This window comes from Trichosurus vulpecula, chromosome 2, assembly GCF_011100635.1.
Source record: "Trichosurus vulpecula isolate mTriVul1 chromosome 2, mTriVul1.pri, whole genome shotgun sequence".
Lineage (NCBI taxonomy): Eukaryota > Metazoa > Chordata > Mammalia > Diprotodontia > Phalangeridae > Trichosurus > Trichosurus vulpecula.
The window spans coordinates 413,281,899-413,297,687 of NC_050574.1; the positions used below are offsets into that span (position 1 = coordinate 413,281,899).

Here is a 15,789-nt window from a genome sequence, read left to right on the forward strand (position 1 = left end):
GACTTACCTGAAAATTTTCTCTCTTTATTTGATATGAATAAATGAAGAAACAAAAGGGAAAAGGCACACTATGAACTAAATGTGTGTTTTGGATTCACATTGGAAAAAATGAGATGCCAAGTCCCTTCTCTCAAAGAACTTACATTCTAATTGAGGGAGAGAACACATATAAAAGAATTCAGTTGCAGGGCAGATAGAAAGGAAGGGGCAAGGGGGAACGGAAGACCTAGGGTGCATTAACTTGCTGTTTGTCCTTCATTCTCGAAGAGGACGGTAACATCAGGGTGCATTAGCACCCCTGGATGACAGTGCCTACGAGTCTAGAGAGCAAATGGCAAAGCTTAGCAATCCTCCTTCTACCTGAAGGTTTGTAGTTTTTGACTCCTAGGTCACCCAAATAGCATGAACAGCCAATATGACTCTGTCTGGTCAGCCACCCCACGGGGTCTGAGCTGGTAAATAGGGGTGGTGAGGGACAGTGAGAGGACCAGAGAGAGTGAAAAGAGTTCAAGGAGAAAAGGTGCCTCCCACATTATTTCTTTCTGGCTGCTTAATAGTTTCTCTTCACTCCATGCGTTGAATATAAGACTTTGTTCTATTTTGGCATAATTTTTTTTTCATTGACTTACTTTTACTGAAATAGCTGCTGAAGTGTGAGTATTTGATTGACAAGAACATATACAGCATTTGCTTTAGTTCAGATCAGACATTCCATGTCACAGCCAGGAAACACGTGCCCCAACACTCCCCCTGGCCCCAAATTCTTCTGGCCATATTTAAACTTATGAAGCTAAAACAAATCTGACCTTATTTTTAAAAGGTTGGGTTTTTTTGAGAAGTGAAAGGGGGAGGGAGGGTGAAATTTGCTTTTGTAATATAAACTATCCCATCATTTTTTCATCGAACTGAAATCCTTCTAAACTTTTAAAATAACGCAGACCACATTTCTTTCATTTCATTTTCAACCCCTGACTCTTTCACGCCCCCCCCCCCAAAAAAAATCATAGAAGAAACAGTGTGCTTGATGCCGAACTGGTACCAAGACAAACAACAGCACATAGAAACCTGTAAAGTATCCTGTGCTCTGTTTGATGCATTTTATGAACGTTTGGGGTGGTTCTTAACAAATGAGAATTAGGTGATTTCAGTCCACACAAAAAGGTTCAATCAGATACAACTTCATCTGTGTGAGCTTCACATACAGTTGATTATTTCAAATTCTTAAATGATGGGATTTTTAAAAAAAAAGCAATAATATACAAATGGAAAGAATGACAGAAAGGGGAAACAGTGCTTTATCATGCCAATCACCTAGAACTTGGCCAGGAAGAGAAGCTAGGAAAAGGAGAGGAGATGAGCAAATGCTCCTCCCTTCTTCTTCTCAGAGTCTGGAGACTGACTGTGAGATAGATAGATAGATACATACATACATACATACATACATACACACACATACACATATACATACACACATATATATATACACACATATATACATACACACATTTATTCATACACACACATATAGTCAGACTTGGCTGATGTCGTTTTGTGGAACTGGGTTGTTTTTAACTTCTTTCATACAAGAGATAATTAAATGGGTCATGGTGGAGTATATTTGGAAATGAAAGTGATGTAAAAATAAGATGTCAGTAAAATTAAACAGAAACCACATCATATACCACTTGAATCTCCTAGGACGTTTTCTAGAACAAACCTGTGAATTCCTTGTATGTACCTAGGTGTTTGGAAACTCCCTGTTTCGATGCAGGTTATCACTTGCTAAGAAAGAGAGAGTCTTTGAGAATTATCTGGGGCATTAATAAATTAATTATTTTGCCCAGGGCCACACTCAGTGTATATTAGAGGTGGTACTTGCACCTAGATCATCCTGGCTCAAAGCTTGCTCTCTGTCCACTATTCTAGCTTACATTCTGTGTTAAATACACATTATTTTCTTTCTTTCTTAAAATTTTGTGTTATGACTAATATGGAAATGTTTTGCATGATTGTACACATATAACATCAAATTGCTTATTATCTTGGGGGGAGAGAGGGAGAATATTTGGAACTCAAAATTTTATGAAAAAAATGAATGTTTTAAAATTGTCTTTACGTGTAGTTGGAAAAAAAATAAAATACTGTTTTTAAAAAATTATACACTAAAGACAGAGGGCTAAAGTAGTATAATGGCCAGAGGGCTGGTGGCTGGTCTTGGGGAAAGGACGACTAGATGCGAGTTCTGCCTTTGACCCGTTCAGGTTCTGTAACCCTGGGGAAGTTATTTAATCTCTTCCAGCCCAAGCAGTTCTCTAAGATTGCACATTTAAAAAGAAGCTTCTGCCAGTGGTGGGTGAATGAATTTCTACATAGAGTGCCACGTGTTGACCAAATCACAGATCTGGACCCAAATTATTTATTTATTCATTTATTTATTTTACTTATAGACCATAGTCATCTTGCCATTCAGACTATGGAAACTGACAAGTATTTATTAAGCATCTAATATGTGCGTAGTAAACATTGCAGGGATAATAGAAATAGAAGTCACAGCTTTTACTCTAGGGAAGTTTTCATTCTAAAACTGCTTATCTTACCTCCATTTTAAGGAAGTGGATCATGAGGGCAGTTTAAATTAATTTGTAAGAGCATGGAATTTTGAGTGTGTGTTTAGTAATACTGGCCTTCTTATGGATTTCCTCAAACAAGCAAAATATCCATTGTTGTTAACTCCAGTTGTGTCTTGAGTAGAAGAGATTATGCCAAATAACTATTCATTACCTCTCCTCCCCTGCCATTCTCAAGGAAAATGAATTTATCTCATGATGTGGTTAAAGCTGAAAGTCCAAACATACTTTATGTGGTTTATCGTGTGGTTTTTATTTTTTGGCTTGTGTTTTTCTGCTCCTTCACTTACTTTCCTTTTCTTGTTTCTCTCTCTTTCTCCCTCTGTCTTTAAAGAGTGGCAAATATACAGCAGCAGTTGGCCTTGCTAGATAACGAGTCTTGGCCAGGAATAGCAGAGGCAGACAGGGACCGCCTTCAGCTCATTAAAGAAAAAGAAGCTCTCCTCCAGGAACTGCAGCTTATCAGCCGACAGAGGCGATCTCCAGAAGACATTGCCCGATTGGAAGAGGAGAAAAGGCGTTTAGAGGAAGAGATTCAGAGGGCTAGAGCTACATCTGCCCATGGGGCCACAGAAAGGTTTGGTCATTCTAATACTGGTTTGGGGGTATTTCTTTTCACCAGAGGGTGGGTGGAGAGAGGTACCCTGCAGTTGTGCATCTTTCTAACACTTCACTTTATTTGACCTTGTATACTTTTGTAAATAAACAAAAAACCAAAAACTTTAATACAGAAAAACTACTTGCATCTTTTAGTGTTTCTGTTTGGGTCAAGGAAAGGAATGGGAAGTGGACAAATATGTAATAAACTGTTATTAGTAAGGCTCTGTGCTCCTGGGAACTCAGGCTCTTCTTCTGAGAAGGGAGCAGGTAAGGAAGAGTAGCCAGAATCAAGAGAAAGAGAAAAAACAAGGTAATTGAGGATGGCGCTAAAGCCAGAAGGTAGAAAGAATGGACTCATGTGCAAACAGTTGCTGACCTTTAGTTCAAACTAGAAAATAACTTGTTTTTGCAGTGATTGCAGACTTAGTGTTCATTGGTATAAGGAACTCCCAATGAGAAAAGTCCCTCTTCTAGCAAATAAGCACCTCCTCTTATAGTCTTAGAAATTTGCCTGGAGATACTTGAGAGGTCAAGTGATTTGCCCATGATCACACAGCCCAGGTGTGTCAGAGATGCTGTGGTAGATAGATAGGTTTTATTTGGATTTAAACGGATTCATTTCCAGGAATACCTGAGTAAGAATCCTTCTTCAGACATTTACTAGCCATGTGACCCTGGGTGAGTCTTTTAACTTCTTTAGGCCTTTGTTTTCTCAATTATAAAATTAGAAGGTTGGACCCAATGAATTCTAAAGTCCATTTCAGCTGTGTCTAGGTCTATGGTCCTGTGAACTCAGGTCTTCTTACCTCTGAAGCCAGCCCTATCCAGTACAGTCCATAGGTTCCCAAAGTGGGCAATACCATCCCCCTGGGAGCCATTGGAATGATCCAGGGGGCAGTAGTAGCCTCACGTGCCCATGCAGTTGGTGGGGCATTGAATAAAAATAAGGGGGCAGTGGAAGCATAAAGAACAGAGGATAAGAAAATTTTGAAAAGCTGTTCGTACATGTCAGGCATTGTTGGGAAGTTAAGCATGCGTTGGCAGGAATATGTACATGTAATGACTTGTTTACAATATGATACTATATGGTAACATGACACAATGTCACATCATCAAAATTTCAATGCAGGAAAAAAACCCCACAAATTTACAATAAATTATTAAATTTAAGATGCATCATTTTTTTAAAAAAATTTTATATTTTTTTTGAAATGAAACAAATTAAAAAAAAAACTGTTAAAGTGGATTTCCAGGGGAGTACTGAATAATTTTTTTAAAAGGGGGTAGTAGGCCGAATAAGTTTGGGAACCTCTGCACAACACTTTGTTACTTTTCTCTGTTATCCCCATATTACGGAGGAGGAAACTGAGACTCTGAGCATTACGTACAGGAGTATTAGGAGCCTAGTCAATTAACAAGTATTTATTAAGCACCCACTATTTGCTAAATACTGGCTTTTAAACCCAGACCAGCCTATGACTCCCACTACTACCTTTTCTTTCCCTGTTCCCTTTTCAGCTTCCTTTTATGTGTTATCTTCCTCCGTTAAAATGTAATCACCTTGAGGGCAGGGATGATCTTTCTTTTTTTGCTTATATTTGTATTCCAAGGTTTAGCTCAGTTCCTGGCACATAGCAAGTAAGCTTAATAAATGCTTTATCTGTCTTATCTATCATCTTTCTATCTCACCTATCTATCTCTATAATCTTGTCTGTATCATCTATCTAGTCTCTATATTTGTCTATATCATCTACCTAACATGTCTATACATCAATCTAATCTATCTGTATCATTTATCTAACCTTTCTATCTGTATCTATCTATTCTCCAACAATGCTTTTTCTCTTATGCCACTCTGCCTAGAGGAATAGTGTGACCAGGGGAGTTGGGTCTAGGTAGTAGCAGGAATTGTGGATGCAGTCAGAGAGAAGTAGATAATCTTGTCTTTTCATGGTAGTGTTGACTAGATTATTGATCCTTGAACAAGAACAAAAGGTGGAAAAATAGGCAGTCGGTCAGAGGAGCATTAGTAGTCCAGAACTGAGCGCACGGCAAGATATTTGGGCTGTGCACGTTCTGGTGATGTAGTGTAGGATTAAATGGGATGCTACGAGTGCAGACCTAGAATGCCAGAATCCTATTCCAGTTTTGTCATATTTCCTGTATTAACAAAGGAACAGTTTGGGGGGGCAGACTGCATTGACATTCAGGCTTGACTTTCTTGAAGTCATGAAGTATTTTTCTTTTTTAGTTGATAAGTTTTCAAAATAATTTTCCTTTTTTAATGTATTTTATTTTTTCTAATTACATGTAAAGATAGTTTTCAACATTCATTTTTTGTAAGATTTTGAGTTCTAAATTTCAAAATAATTTTCTTAAGAAAATATTTTTGCTTTATTGGTCTCAGGATCTTATGAAGGAATTGAAATTGTGAAGGAGTCACATTTTGCCAATTTGGTCAGCTTTTAATCATTGCCCGTGTCTTTTGCTTTCATTTGACAGCTCTGCTCCTTGACTTGTGAAGAGGCTTCTGGTGCTATCTGCATTAATGGTAGCCAGAATTTCTCTTAAAACACCAGCCTAATCTTTTGCCCTACGTATTTCCTCTTTTCATTAGATAGGATATTAATGTGTCAAATTTCATTATACCATTTCTGATGATTACCTGTGTCTGCATATAAAATATTAAGTTGAGAGTAGAGAAGTTATTTGGATAGTTTGCTTAGTATAAAATATATCAGTTACTTAGGTTGGCCTTGCCACCCCATTTTTCTTAATAGTTTAAACATAACGTTTATGCCTCTAGGTGGCGCAGTAAATAGTGCACCAGCCCTGGAGTCAGGAGGACCTGAGTTCAAATGTGGCCTCAGACACTTGCTAGCTGTGTGACAAGTTACTTAACACTCTGCCTCAGTTCTTCATTTGTAAAATGAGCTGGAGAGGGAAATGTCAAATCACTCCAGTATTTTTGCCAAGAAAATCCCTAATGGGGTCATAAAGAGTCTGAAATGACTGAATGACAATATTTTAATGATCCAGAAAATCTCTTCTACATTTGGTTCCACTTGGCCTTATGTGTACAAACTTTCTAATTTTAAAAATAAACTGATTTATCCCATGGCAAAGCGGTTAATAATAATGAATCTTGGAAAGCAATACCACATAAAGAGGATATATGATTTTAGTAACATTTTGATTTCTCTGTGTCAGGAGTTCTTAACCTTATTTTGTATCACAGACCTCTTGGCAGTCTGAAAGCCTATGGATCCCTTCTTGGAATAACACTTTTAAGTATGTAAAATAAAATACATAGGATATAAAGGAAACCAAGTACATTAAAATATTGTTATCAAAATATTAAAAAGCCGATTTCTCGGACCCCATGTAGAGTAAGAACCCTACTCTAGGTGTAATAGTAAATTCTATCAATGTCATGGAACAATAGAAGGTATAATGGAATGATTAAATTAAGAGGTTCTTAAGCTCTTTATGTTATAGACCCGCTTTGGGAGTGTGGTGGAACCTACGGACCTCTTCTCAGAATAATGTTTTTAAGTTCATAAAATAAGTGATTACAAAGTAAGCCACTTATTGAAAAAAAATGTAGTTTTTTTTCCCATGGAACTCCTGAAATCTCTATTCATAGACCTCCCTCCCTGCTCCTTATCCCTACCTCATAAAGGATCTCTGGTTGAATCATCTCTCCTACCCCCTGCTAAATCCTCAGATTTAATGTAAACAGAAAAGAAATAATCATTCAGCCTTTGCTTGAACCCTTTCTGTGATGGGGAAATTTATTAGATCATAAAGCAGACCTCTCCATCCATTTTTGTACAGTTCTAGTAAGTTCTTCATTATATTCTCCAAAATCAATTTTCCTGTAACCCCTAACCAGTGGTCATAATTCAAGGGTCTCACAAAACAAATTGGATCTCGTTTCTGTGTTACAGCCCTTCAGATATTTTTAATACCATCATCTTGCTTTTCTTTTATTAAATAACCCATTTCCTTTCATTCTTCCTCACCGTTAGGTCATTTGCCACTAGAACATTCTTCAGTTTGTCAGTATCTTTCCAAAATAATGGCTAGACACAGTTTCCCAGACATGGTCAGCCTAGCCCTTTGTGTAATAGTGCTTGCTATCACTATTTCTTGATTTTATATGTGTGTATGTATATATACACACATACATACATATGTCTTATAAGCATGTATTTTTAAATTTTTTATTAATTTATTTTCTGGTGAGGCAGTCAGGTTTAAGTGACTTGCCCAGGGTCACACAGCTAGTAAGTGTCAAGTGTCTAGGGTCGGATTTGAACTCAGATCCTCCTGACTCCAGGACCAGTAATCTATCCACTGTGCCACCTAACTGCCCCAATTCTATACTTTTTTAAGACACTGAGGTGTAGTGCAGAGATGTCAAACACATTATATCTACAAACACTGCTGAGGGAAGCCAGAACTGGATTCAAATTTAATTGGGAAATATTTAACAAAATAAATAAAAATATAATAAAATGCACATAACATTATATTTTACAAGTAAGGCAGTAGGCAGGCTGCAAGGATCTTTATGTATGGAGTAGTGGCTTCTATTTGAGTTTGACATCAGTGGTATAGTAGATTGAGAGCCAGATTGTTTGGAGTCAGGGCAATTTGGGTTCAAGACCTGCCATGGTTGCATACTAGCTGTGTGACCCTGGGTGAGTCACTTTATTTCTCAGTGACCTGGACAACTCTCTAAGCTGGTAGGCAAATTTCTTATATGCATCAGTGGAGGGATTTTCCATTCAGGCACGTAGCATTTTGTAAAGGCTTATTACGTGCCAGGTACTATGCAAAGCATTGAGGATACAAAGAAAGGCAAAAAAAGGGACACTGATGTCAAGGAACTGACCATCTAATGGAGGAGACAATATGCAAAAAAAAAAAAAAAAAGTAAGATAAATATACACCGGGAGTTCTTGCACTGATGGAATCATAGGTCTGGATTTCTCTCTCTCCTTTCTTAATAAAAGTAAAATACTAACGACAACAATAGAAGCAGCAGCCTTTGTCACAGAGTTCACTCATAATGAGCTTGCTAATGAACTCAACACTAAGTCTTTTTCACAAAAACCTAGCTATATCTACCCAGTTCTGTACTTATTTTGCTGATTTTTTTAAAATTATGTATAGGACAGCACACGTATTGCTATTACATTTTATCTGATTGTATTTGTCCAGTGATGACAGATGGTGGAAGCTTTTTTAGATCCTGATTCAATCGTTTACTATCAGCTCTCCTTACCACCTACGTATTTGCACTTACATGTATCCATCTATGGTACCTTCTGGGTAACAGCCTACGGTAGGGTCAAGAACACAAGTTGGCCAACTACTGTTTTCTTACAGTCAGCTAAGAATAGTTTTTACATTTGTAAGTAAAGTTTTATTGTATTTTAAAATGTAAAAACGATTCTTAGCACCAGGCTACACAAGAGCAAGTTTGCCTGTCTTGGGGTCTCTAAAGTATTAGAAATTGGGACTACCTTTTGACAGTTACTGAATTGGCTAGCTAATCATGGGAATGTTATATACATAGTATTGGATTTCAGTAAGATATTTGACAGTCTCATTCTTGTGGACACAATAGAGACGTAAGAATAATACAGATAGATTCATGACTGATTGAATGTTAGTCTTTATGCAATTCATGATTTTATAGACTATATAATGTTTATAAACTTTATAATATATATAATGCTCATATTTAAACAGCACTTTATTGTTTTAAAATTTTTTTTCCTCACAATAACCCTGCGTTGACATTAATAAGCATTATTTTACTCATTTTACATTATTATCCTCATGAGGAAATGGGTTAAGAAAGCCCTCAGGTAATTTATTTTCCCACAGTAACAACTATTAAAGGCTATGGCTAACATGTTGTATTAAAAAGTTACGGTTTTCTAAAAGAAGAAATCGGGGAGGTAGATGATGGTCAGTGGTAGGCAGAAGAAGTTCAGTGTGTATTCCAGACCACTTCAATAGAAAAAGAACAAATAATAGTGGGAAATTTCAATTGTCCAGACATCTCTTAGAACAATCTCTCGTCCATATGTAGAAGAGCTACTATTTTCTTGATTAACTTTGATATATTTCAACCTTGAAAAGGAAGAGGAGACAGAATTTCTATCATAGAGCTGATTCTCACCCACAAGGGGGCCTGTTTGCTTGGAGTGGAATTGGTGGGAACCTTGAGATGAAGTGAGAATGCCATCTTTTTTGTGATAAAGAAAAGAAAGCAAGTTATAGTATTATACATACCCTGAATTTTGATAGGAAACAGGCTCAGAGGGACCTCAGGTAACTGATTTTCACATAGTAACACAGCTATTAAAAGAGATAATCACTGTATATTAGGAAGTTTCCAAGAGTTAGAAGGAGGGTAGGAAGAATGTGGGAGAGGACATTTGGATGATGATCAATGGAGGCAGAAGCAGACATAACAGATTTTTGTTGTACTAACATAAAAGAATTGATACAAAGGATTGGTAGGATTCCATCACCTAGAATTCTTCCAAGGAATTCAGCTGAGGAGAAAGCTAAAGTTCTGAAGACACAGGAGGAGTTCAGATGAGAGACTGAAACGTAAGATATTACCTAAAGAAGGAAAATAATAAATTTGATACATAAAGGAGGTTTCTCGAACAGTTTAGATTTTAATGATGATGGCATGTCTAAGAGAAGCAAATGCAGATAAAAATGGATAAGAAAGTGAGAGGTTGAATGAAATGGTCTCCAAGGTTCTTTTCAGCATTAGAAGCATGCTAAGAAATTTGGAGATGAATAAAAAGAATAATTTTTAAGAGTTCAACAGTCCAGAAATCCTGCTAAGTTTTTGGGTATAACCTCTGTTCAATTTCAATCTAGTATGAAAATGGAAACATAGAGACTTTAAAAATCATTCTCTTTGAGGGGTGCTTTTTAGGGAAGTAGAGGAAAATTAGAGTCAGGAAGAGAATGGGTCATGACAATGATGCCCAAAAAACCTAATCAACGACACATCTAAAAATGCACAGAAGAGAAGGAGTTTCAAAAAGAAATGACAAGTAGGGTAATATTATTATGTTAAATTTCATATATTCTTTAAACAAGCAAGCTATACTTAATAGAGATTCATTGTTTCCTGGTTCTTTTTCCTTCTATTCTTGATATATTGAAATATTCATATTTGTTCAGTTTATAATTTAAATTAACTCTAAATTTAAAATGAGAATTTTTCCCTTAGAGTAAGAGAATATTCAATTGATCCAAGAACTGACAGTTGTCTAAATAAAAGTCCCTCATGAGAAGGACTGCTTCTCAAGCAGAAATAATTTGTATGATATCTTTGAAGTGTGAAAACTATTAAGTTAATATTAAATAACAGCAACACACTTCTTATGGAAAACAGTGATTAAATAGTGTCTTCTTGACTACCAGTTAAAATAATGATTTACATCAGAGGCAATATATTTCTATTTTTTCTGGATTTTGTGTTCTCCTCAAGCAAAAAATGTTCTATTCTTGGACTATGTGCCAATTAATATCTTAATTGGAAAGGAAGTTGACTGCTTGCAGGGTGGTCTCTCATTAGTTTCTTCCCTTGTCTAACAATTCTGTATACCTTCAATGGAAGAGGTTTGTGCAGTTTGACAACTTCTGAATGTTACTTCTTATAGGACCCTATTAAAATCCACCTATTCTAGCTGGATAAGGATGCCACCCTCTTAGACTCTCAACTATATGTTTAGAATGCCTGCAGTGTCTAGGTGGGAACAGATGGAGTCTCAGTAGTGGATACCTGGGCAGGAGTAACAGTCAGGACCACTTGTAAGCGCTCAGAGTCAGAGATAGGATCCCATATTCTATAATAATCATAATAATTTTTAGAACTCAAACTTTAGAAATCATTGAATGCAACCCCCTCATTTTCTGGATGAAAATTTCAAATTTGGAGATATTTTCTGTGACTTTTTGATCAATTCATAGTAGTTGTACTCAATAAAATTAAGAAAGTGGGTATCTTAAAGCAACTGTGAATGATTTCTTCTCAATGTGCAGTGAGAACGGGCTGGTTCAGACTCCTAAGATATACAAACACATCCTCACATTGTTATCGTCCTAAAACTTTTGGCATAAAAACTACATGTTGTGCCTTTTCTGTAAAATTATAGTTGAATTTCTTGGTATGAAAATCTTCTTCATTAAAAAAATCCTACCACTAGCGATTATCAAAAGACCGAATGCAAGCAATTGATGCTCCAAGTACACATGTGTTAGTGCATATGTCCGTGCATATACATGTTCATACGTACGTTGTATATTTCAGGATTCTCCTTCAAGAAAAGCGAAATTGTTTGCTTACGCAGCTGGAAGAAGCAACACGTTTAACATCCTACCTACAATCTCAGTTAAAAAGGTAGGTCACTCTCATAAAGTTATGCATTACTTTTTCACTTTTACTCTTTGATAATTACAAATGAATGATGTTCATAATTCTTATTAGCGATTCTCATTAACTGGAACATAGTTACTGGAATGGATTGAAGTTTTAAAAAGCACCAACGAATCATTTGGACAAAATAAAGTGGGAAAAAGGCAGATATTACAGTCTAAAAAATTCCATCTATTCCAGGGAATTCAGAGCAACAAAATTGCTGGCAAACTTACATATGGTCAAATGATTTATAATGTTTAAAATAATACTGCCTGAGAATACCTAAGTGACTATGTATGTACACATGTCCATAGGCCTTTTTATTTTAATTAAGATAGTAGGATGGAAATGTGTAAGATAAAAATCACTTCATGAAAAACATGAAAAAGATTCAACTTCATATGTTAAGAAACCAAAAAATTCGTGTTGGAGACTTGTATTTTTTTCCCATGACCAAAAAAATCCTGAAGGCGAGGGGAGGAAACTGGACTCCATTATGAGTAAAGAGAACAAAACAAAACACAGCATTGTTTTACACACACATGCACACGTGCATACCATTGTGATTGAAACATACTTCATCTAGATTTCGTAGTTCTAATTTAATTTAATTATCTTTGACATTTTATCATCATCTTAATGAAATTATTTTATTTCACATTTTCATCAAAGGGAAAAAATGACTAGGAAATAAACTAATCAAATTACAGTGTATTGATAAAGCAAAGTGGAAATGCTAATGTCTATAGACTCATGATAGAAGTCATTAACTATAAAATGACAGTAGATAACATCTTTTTTATTTAAAAATGAATAATACTTATCCTACTTTAGGGCTAAAGAGTGAGGGTAAAATGCTGGCTGCAAAGAGGCGGGTTAATTGCAGTTTTTTCTTAAATCAAATGTTTTATTGATTCATTTTCATTGTTTTCTTCCCAACAACAATCATCTTCTAAATCCTGCCTTCCTATAATATCCTCCTTTATCAAAACAAAATGATTAAATAGAATTCTCTGAATCACCACGACAGATAGATTTGAGTAACCAAGAAATTGGCAAACACTAAAAATTCAAAAAACAGATGCTGAACCTATTATTTGATGGTTAATTTTTGGAGGAAAAATTGGACACCATCAATATTTTGTAGTTCCTAACTCTGTGTAGGGAAGTACTTCCTGTCAAAGAGAATGAGAAGGTATTAGTTATTCCTCTGTTTAATATTGTCGTTCTACATAAAACTACACTCGCAGATTCGCAACCAGATGATATTAAAATGTTAGCAGTTATTGTTAGCAAGAGGAGGTATATGGATTTTTCATCTTATAGAGTAGATGAGATCATATACCTTTATGTGGAATATAACAGTATGCAAGCAGAGGTCATGAAAATATGATAATAAAGCTTGCATTTTTATTTCTTATTTCAGTTTATCTGCCAGCACTCTGACAGTGTCCTCTGGGAGCAGCAGGGGATCACTGGCATCCAGCCGGGGATCACTGGCATCCAGCAGGGGTTCCTTAAGCTCCATCAGCTTTACAGACATCTATGGCCTTCCCCAGTATGAAAAATCAGAGGCAGATTATGGCCAGCATCTGCGCTTTGATCTAATTCCATTTGATTCTCTGGGAAAAGATGCACCATTCTCTGAGTCCACTGGACATTCCAACTTCAATAAGCAAAGGAGATCCCTGGACACACCTCAGTCCCTAGCCTCCTTGTCTTCTCGTTCCTCTTTGTCTTCCTTGTCTCCACCAAGTTCCCCATTAGATACACCCTTTCTTTCTGCCTCTCGGGATTCCCCTCTTGCTCAGATGTCTGATGGATTTGAAATATTAGGCATGGGAGCTCTAGAAAGGCTCAGGGCTCAAGCCTCAGCTATGGGGGATGACGACACACAGGGGACAACTTCACTTCAACATTCTGGATATCACGGGGATGGTGAAGGAGTTCGAGAACAGCTACGACCACAACCGGCAAATGCCCCAACTACTAGTGGAAGTAAGTGTTTATAAATAAAATTGGTGGGGTTAGGGGTGAGGGGTGAAAAAGGTGGTATATCCGTGCTCTCCTCCCTCCTTGGTATTTCTTAGTATTACTTAATTTTAAGTAATACCAGGTGGGGGATTTTTATGAATGGCAGAATCAGGATGACGTGAATTTTTTTACCTAGAAGGTTTTGAATAATGCTGCAAACCCACAAATGATACTGTCATATCAACATCATAGATAATATACATATAGACTCTGTGTGTGTGTGTGTGTGTGTGTGTGTGTGTGTGTGTGTGTGTGTGTGTGAGATCAGATTAAGGGCCAGATTAGTTTGGGGAGAGTAATGGTAACTGTTTACTTCTTCCATATGAAGATGTTGCCATTTTTAAGGAAATAAAGAAGAAATTTAAAATAATTATTATTTAATCTAATTTTTCCGTTCTTTCTTTTAAGGCTATAAAAACTAAGGTACCAATAGAATAATCAACATGAGCCCTTATGTCCCTATCCTCTTGTTTTCCTCTCAAGTTTACCTCTTCCATGCTCTCCCCTCATCCCCCAATCCACCCTAGGTTTAGTTTTAAAACCCTCTCATTGTTTATCATTACTACCCTGACAGGTACCAAATACTCTGCAAAGTTGTTTTGATTTTAACTTCTGAATACAATTGGCTCATACTGTGTTTTCTTACTGCCACCTTGTGGTAAGTTACCACATACCACAGCCAGATGACTGGAAACTTTCCATGAAAATTAAAATAATATAGTAAACAAGGTAGTCAAAATGGAGCACTCTTGAAGGCCAGGGATTGCATAAGGTTTCATTCATAGGTACCTAACACAACTGTAAATCCAATGAGGCATATGGAAAGAATGTAGTCTAAATCTGTAATATTTATGATAATAAATAATGTTTATTGTCATCATCTTCATTGGTTGAAAGAGTTCCCATACTAGGAATTCTGTATATAGATGAGCTCAGAAATCAGAAACTCTCCTCTCCTCTGCACCCTTCTCTTCCATCACGGAACTTAAAAGGATGCTCTGCAGGGTTTAACAAATGTTCATTAAATGAAACAGGTTTTTAAAAAATTAACTCTAAACCTCTAATTTTACTAGAGAACGGAGGCTCAGAATGTTTTATCGGCTTACCTAAGCTCACACAGTTTATATTCACTGTCTAATAATTCCTATAAAACAATATTGCTACATATAGTGAGCAGCTTTAATGTTGGTAAAAAAAAGAATATTTTCTCAAATAATTTTTTTCACCTAGACTTCAATCATTTGGACTTTTTTTTTTAAGGAGAGAGAAGGGGAAGTATCCTTGGACTTTGAAATTTTCATTTTGCAAACATTATAACTTTTAAATAACCAGTGTATTTTTAAGTTAAAATGTACCATGATTTCACTGTATTTCTGGTTTTAGTTTAGTTTGAATCAGTAGGCATCTTTAGTTTTCTCATCCAGTTATTGGCATATTAATGACTGTATTCATGTTCTGCTTTTAAATGTCAACTTAGAAAAGCTACCTACACCTTTTCACTCTTTGCTTTTTATCTCATTTCTCATGCGGCACAACAGAAACATTCACTGTAAGTGAACTTGGTATTTTTTTACCTTTGGCTTCCATTGTTGTCTAGTAAATACATTGCCTAGTATTATAAGATATGTAGAAGAGGATACTTTGTAGTAGTCTTACAGCTTATCACATACATGATTTCTCTGACTCTCTTTTAAGGTTGTTAATGACTACTGAATCCTTGCAAAACACTTTTTGAGACCTTTAACTTTTTTGTATAATTTTGAAAGCCCCACTTGGGCTGTAAACCTTGTGCATGATATACTTTTTACTATGTTTCTCCTTCCTTTTGTTCAAGCATTTTTATTCCCCTTGGAATGTGTGTGTGTATGTAAATAGTTAAAAGAACTTTTTTTTAAGGTAAGAGATTTTAAAAGTAAATGTAGCTCTTAAGATTTCTAGTCCTCATTTTATGTACTTTACTCCCTATGGTTAACTTCATTGCATTGAAACCCAAGAGCAGATGTTTTGGGATGTTGAGCGGTTTCTCCCATGTTGTTTTTTCTGACCAAGGGCAACTGTTGA

The 15,789-nt window shown here is 36.2% G+C and overlaps 1 protein-coding gene across 2 annotated transcripts in view; it reads left to right on the forward strand.

The window, feature by feature from the left end:
• WWC3 (WWC family member 3) overlaps positions 1-15,789 on the forward strand; it is a 208,767-nt gene that overhangs the window by 162,818 nt on the left and 30,160 nt on the right. For both annotated transcript variants that reach the window (XM_036744885.1, XM_036744886.1), the window contains 3 exons: positions 2,962-3,204; positions 11,587-11,676; positions 13,121-13,692. In XM_036744885.1, coding sequence (XP_036600780.1) covers positions 2,962-3,204; positions 11,587-11,676; positions 13,121-13,692 — 905 coding nt within the window. The remainder of the gene's footprint in view (positions 1-2,961; positions 3,205-11,586; positions 11,677-13,120; positions 13,693-15,789) is intronic.